At 41.5% G+C, this 6,326-nt stretch overlaps 1 protein-coding gene across 1 annotated transcript; it reads right to left on the reverse strand.

Annotated features, from left to right (window-relative positions):
- Positions 1-1,943: 1,943 nt before the first annotated feature.
- LOC115779029 (histidine-rich glycoprotein-like) lies at positions 1,944-5,939 on the reverse strand. The gene is made up of 7 exons (XM_030727460.1): positions 5,642-5,939; positions 5,106-5,216; positions 4,676-4,763; positions 4,304-4,461; positions 3,858-3,971; positions 3,410-3,496; positions 1,944-2,734 (listed from the first exon to the last, which is right to left on the reverse strand). Exons 1-7 carry the CDS (start codon positions 5,855-5,857, stop codon positions 2,003-2,005), a joined length of 1,506 nt encoding a protein of 501 aa, XP_030583320.1. The 5' UTR covers positions 5,858-5,939; the 3' UTR covers positions 1,944-2,002.
- Between the last annotated feature and the right edge of the window lie 387 nt (positions 5,940-6,326).

Genomic DNA, 6,326 nt, shown 5'->3' on the forward strand with positions numbered 1-6,326 from the left:
GCAGCTTCTACTCAAGGTATTTTCTTAAGCCAAAGAAGGAGGGGAGGGTGATGAGGACCACACATCACATCTTGTCTTTTCCCTAGGTTTAAATACAAAAGATGTATGTGTGCCTTTTTGCTTTATATACTCCCTTAAGGCTAAATTATTAGACGTCATAACAATATTTGTCATTTCTATGCTACTGACATTCAGTTATACTGTTCTTTCAGTGTGTCTGAGTTTTATAAATTGTCTAGTTTAAGTAATTTCTGCCAAACAGAAATGAAGCAGTGGTTAAACAACTTCTTTGGATAAATCAGTGGTCCCCTCGGTGTCCAAGTGAGGTCAGGTGGTGAAGCGGCATGACTGCTCAATGTACACAAAAGACAGTGGAGAATTTCGCCAGTTGCTACCTGCTAACGTATGCTAACATGATTTCCTTGTTTCGCTGTGACAATCCAATGTTCAACATTTGTTCCACATGACTTTTCTCCCAAGTTGTTTGCGCCCCACCTGTCATGATCCTGACAGTTTAGGACAGTTTAGACAAGCACATGCAACCTGGAAATGTTCCTATGCAGGACCTGTAATTGTAGTTTTTTACAGAAAGGGTTGGGACAGACACATGCGAGACTGATACTGGATGTTCTTGTCTTCCTGAGTGGATGAACAAACAGCTGCTATCTGCTGCTCTGTAGGCTCAGACAAAGTGAGAGGTCATAGTGTACTGGGGGGACAGGGGAAATCAATTAACAATCTCATGTAATACAGTACACCTCAGTTCATTCCTTGTATGCGCCACTTAAAAAACATCCTCAAGAAACCGTGGAGTTTTTTTTTTTTTGCATTTTTGGCAACAGTGGCATTTTTTTTTTTTATCAGCAGTGGAGAGAGACAGGAAATGGGGGAAAGATACAGGGGAAGACACGTGGACAAATGGGTGACAGGCCAGGACTCGAACCCGCACCGCACCGCAACGCGGCATATGTATATGTATGTTCACCACTAAGCCACCCGGGCACCCCGGTGGTTTTAGAAGAGTTTTGAGTTTTGCTGCAGGAATGGCTGAAAGAGTTTTGGGCATACTTTTGTCTTCTGTAAATGTCTGTTGGACTATTTCATGAAATGTAAAATAGAGACTGGCTCATAGCTTTTTCTTTTGTTCAATTGGCTCATTGGCAAACAGTGTGAAGTCTCACGTACTGCCCACTGTCCAAAAAGAAATTCAGTTATATTCTGCTGGATAGGTTCATAATAGTTTTATAATGTAATATGATATCATAATAACAATATGGGATTTCAAATACTGTAGCCCAGTGTTGGAGTGTTTAGCACTGTTGCTTCACAGCAAGAAAGGATTGAATGCAAAGGAATGTGCGACATGCACATTGTTCATGACGTGGCAATTATGTGGCATCTCAGCTGCAGTGCAAGTTTGTAGTGAGGTAGTTACGATTGTGAATCCAAACAGTCCTGCTGGGGTGACCTGATGCACTGAATAAGTGCAAATGTTTTATCTTGAGATGAAACTCTGAGCCTTGAGATCTAAGCATGAACGGCTCTGTTCATGTGCTGTGGAAAGTTTTTTAGGCCACACTTTTGTTTTTTTCCTACACTTAAGTTAGGTTTCCTCAAATTTGTAAGGACATACTGCAGAGCATGCCGAGATAGGTTTTCTACTGATAGCTTTCGGGGAATCACTTTGTTGGTGTAAAAATACAGTTTTATGCCTGTCAAACTTTGTTATCTTTGGTATTTTTTTGATAGATCTTTTTTATAGTTAAAAAAAAAAAACTATTCTTCTGAAAATGATCAGTTACAAAGAGTGGACTAAAAATGAATCAAAAAGCAGCCTGTATGTGTGTGCTATTATATATATATATATATATATATATATATATATATATATATATATATATATATATATATATATAAGTTAAGAATGAGTCACGCAAGTGGTCTTTTACTGCCAATGTGTTTAATTCAGATAAACAAATTGTTCCATGGTCACCTTATCAGTTTATGCAGCTGTCTTGAACGTGGGGTCTTTAGCGAAGAGTACCTCCACATTTTCATACTTTCCCTTTATGGTGGGGCACTGGGCTGAGATTGATGTTGGGAAGGCCTCGATGGTGGGTTCCGTTTGTCCGGGAATCTGGGGGTCGGGCTTAAGTGGGAGAACGACTCCAACCTCAGGGCCGCCGGCGGGGACATCAGGGAAGGAAGGCAGAGTCACGGGCTGGCCCAGAGCGGGCAGCATTCTCACCATCCCCTGTGGGTGATCGTGGGGTTCGGTCTCGTGTTCATGCACGTGGTGATGGTGGTGGTGCTCATGCTCATGCAGGTGACGGTGCTTGTGGTCGTGGTCCAGAGCCAGCTCGTGGTCGTGCTCGTGGGTGTGGACACCATCAGCATGCTTGTAGTCGTGGTGGTTGGGAGAGTTTGCAGTGTGGTTGTGAGCCTTGGCGTGATGAGCGTGCACGTGATCATGGTTCACACCATGGTCGTGGGAGTGGTCGTGAGCGTGCCTGTAGGCGCTGCCCGTGACATGGTCGTGTGTGTGGTGATGATCGTGTTGGTCAGTGTGGTTTTGGTTGTGTCCATGATGAGAGTGACACTTGGTGTGGTCATGCGCGTGGTCGTGCGTTTGGTCTGCAGCATGTGTTTGGTCTTGGTCGTTTGAGTGCGTGTCATTGTGGCTGTGGTCAATCTCTCCGCCCAGCAGGTGGAGCTTCTTCTCTCTCTCCGCCGCCTGGAGAAGAGATAAAGACGAACATGTGAATAAGTCCATACAAAATGTGTGCTGGTGCTGCCATCTTCAGGTTTTCATGACCTACTTCAGTCTCCTTAGCTACATTTGCCCTTCATAACAGTACAGGATATTTTTTTAACTCTTCCATTTGGATACTCTTAACAAGTTGAAATTAGAGGGGTGGTCACCGTGACTGACAATTTGACAACATTAGACGCTGTAGCACATCACTGTCTTCTAAGCCTTAAATATCTCTGTACTTTCGAGTTTTCTATCAGACATCTGTGGTGACTGATGCTCCTGCTTTGTCTCACCAATAAAATGCATTTTCCACTGACTAGCAATGGCACTTTTTTTTTTTTTTTTGCCAAAGCTGCTGAGGGGAGCAATTAGCAATGAATAGAGACACAGGGTACAGAAACTAGGGGTATTATTTTTGTCAAAGCAATGCACCTATCTAATTCTGTAGATTAAAAACAATCAATTCAATTCAGAGGAAAAGTTGCAGTCTAAAAATGGAAGCAACACAAGTTACAACTGATACATGATAGTTTTTCCTCATTAAACAGCATAAACATAAACAGACATCAACAGAAATCCTCCACTCATCCTTTTCTTTTCTTGTGCTATAAAAAGACACTGAAGTTATACAGAGACCGCATCTTGGAGTCTTACCTCAGACTCATAGATCTCACAATTTACGTTGATCTCCTCCACATCAGTGAGGGCGTGGAAGAGGGTTGCCTTACAGAAGCCCTTGTGCTGATAAAAGAAAAAAGGAGCACAAAAGGTAAGACAGGAGAGAGCAGAGGAATGGCTGTTTAACAGTTTAACAGTTACACAAACTGACTTTCAAAGTAATCCCCTGCTCTTTTAGACATCAGTGACGTCACCCCCCAACATACTGGCTCAGAGTGGAAAATGGAGGGCTTTGCTTCCAGTGTTAAATACTGAAACAATCCCCTGACCAGAGAAACTGCAGTGAACTCTGTGATCTGAACAAACAGTGTGACTGCTTCTCATTTAAGTACAAAGAGGGGAAATCCGGGTAGTTAAGATAAATAATGGTTTGATTAAAATTAAATATGAAAAAGTTGTAAAACAACAGTTCATTGTGACTCACAGCAAACTCGCAGTCCATGGGGGGGCAATTCTCAGCTGTCGCTGCTTCTGTGTTGCTGGGGCAGGTGGTCTCGTGGATGGTGTATTCCACGTGGTACATCCTACCCGCAACAACCTGCACATTCAAACACACAGAGGGGATGAAAAAACTTTTAGAAATTGAGGTATAAACTTACTAGAATCATTGGTGAGCAATTCGGCAGAGAACATGAAAAGCAGGGCCATGAAAGCTGAGATGAAAATCTGGTATTTGTCAAACTATCACAATCTAATCTAATCCGCATTGTTAGGTTTCTGATTAACCCCTAAGATGAACTTGTGTTTAATTTGAGGACTCAAGTATGAATCGAGCAGTGCATATATATATATATATATATATATATATATATATATATATATATATATATATATAAATTAAGTTGAGGATAGAGTATGTGCTGAGCTTACCTGTGTAGTAGCACGGGAGATATGGAGCAGAGCGAAAAGATTGGTCAGCCCGCTCTGCTTATTGAATGCCTCCAGAGAGTGGGACACGGCCTTTTGAACTTTAGCGTCACTGTGGGCAGTTAATCCTGGACAGCCGGCACACATGGCATGCACCCTGCCTGCAGGAATTGAGCAAAAGTGATTTTAAATGTTCATAAATCTGGAGATTGTTTTGCACTACCCAAAACAAATCTTTTCACCAAAATCGTATCTCAGAAAATTTTTTAAATTTTTTTTTTTTTTTTTATATGTACAGTTGTGAGTGATGTCATTATAGATATGACAGTTAAATTTGAATGAAAATCACAACTTCTAAATACAATTTTTTCATACCTGGTCTGATAACACATTTGTATTTGTAGAGACGCACCACTCTGTGCACCTTACTGATGAAGATGGCAGCTTTGCACTGACCGTATACCTGCAAACACAAATACAGCACATTATGTTATTGTACTGCTTATAAATAGAGTATATATAATTTACAAAAGACCTGTAGTTAGATATTTCTTAGACAGTGACGGTATCTTATGATGCTATAATATCTTTAGCTCTACTGCTTATGGAACAAGAAGGTAAAATGTTGACTATGTTGAAACGTTAGTTAGGATCGTAAGAAAGCCTTGAGCTGAAAGGAAGAGACTGTAATGGAAAAAAAAAAAATCAGGAGCTGACAAAATAACTATTGTATTCATTATATGTCCATATAGACTTTTGGTTTGCGCATGTGCAGTGTGTGTGTGTGTGTGCATGTGTTTCTAACCGGCACGTTGGTGCGACGAATCTCACAGCTCTTCCAGTCCTTCCTGCTGAGAACACTGCAGTTGGTCTCCACAACATCCAGAGTCAGGTAGAAGAGCACACTGTTCTCTCCCTGTAACACACACACTGTTCATCAAATAATATTTGAGGTCACTGGTGTAGCTTCCAGTGATCTGTGATATCTTCTGAGCTTTTGGACAACTAATAATAATTTTTTTTTCACTTGATTTTTAATGTTGAACATTTCCAAGCAGGTAGTGTCAGCAAAACACAAATGCTAGTTTTTGAGGGTTGCCAAACATGACACATTCAATAAACAGGCTGACTTATACTTTCATAAAAAAGGGTGTGTTACATTTCTGTTTAATTTCTATTTGGATTTTGGAGGACTGCACTGAGGACTTTCTGGAACATGCTCACTTTATGCAAACTTTTCTCATTTGCTTTGTCAGATCACTTCATGATTTTATGATTTTTCAGCTTATGAACTATGCCAGAAAGGAATTCCACCCTAAATAGCTCAGCAGCACGGCTTACATGCGTCTTTATGTGGGCGTTGGACAGGCGGTGCAGGCTGAAGATGTAGCCCTCCTTCCGGTCCAGGTTGATCTTGGTAAGAGCCAGTTCAGCAGCTGCCTTCGTTGATGCGTCTTCACATGAGCCTGGCTTAATGCCATCATGTTCCACCGGTGCACCATTGATGGTCACACACCCCAAGGCCAGCAGCAGTGATAACAGCACACAGGTCTTCATGGTAAAGGCCTGGGATGACTCTCTCTCTCATGCACCGTCACACACGGGCTTCTAGAAGAGATGTGCAGACAGGGAAAGGTCACAGTTTATATCTTGTGACTATTTACTGTTTGCACACTGATTCTCTGTCAGTGACACGGACTGACCCACCCACCCACCCACCCAATCATTAACCGTTCTGTCAATGGTAAATATAACCATTGACCACTGCCACTAAAAATGTAATGCTCATCTGTCAGTCAACCAATCAGATGTTGCACATTCTTGCATAATGGAGCTTATCAGTTGGAAGATACTCAGACATGTAAGCATTCTTCTTTTGGATCAATACATGCAACCAGTGAAAGTCACATGTTCCACTCTTGCCACTGAGTTTAAGCAAGGACAAAACTTACTGTTTGTTAAAGAAAAACAGCAAAAAGGTAAAGAATGATCGAGAGCTGATAATCATTATGCAACTTCACATGAG

The sequence above is a fragment of the Archocentrus centrarchus genome, chromosome 4, assembly GCF_007364275.1.
Source record: "Archocentrus centrarchus isolate MPI-CPG fArcCen1 chromosome 4, fArcCen1, whole genome shotgun sequence".
Taxonomy (NCBI): domain Eukaryota; kingdom Metazoa; phylum Chordata; class Actinopteri; order Cichliformes; family Cichlidae; genus Archocentrus; species Archocentrus centrarchus.

Coding starts and splice junctions, on each gene's coding strand:
- LOC115779029 (XM_030727460.1), bottom strand. CDS start 5,857: ATGAAGACCTGTGTGCTGTTATCACTGCTGCTGGCCTTGGGGTGTGTG. Junction 5,217..5,641: donor ACGCCCACATAAAGACGCAT/GTAAGCCGTGCT, acceptor TGTGTGTTACAG/GGAGAGAACAGTGTGCTCTT. Junction 3,972..4,303: donor TCTCCCGTGCTACTACACAG/GTAAGCTCAGCA, acceptor TTGAATGTGCAG/GTTGTTGCGGGTAGGATGTA.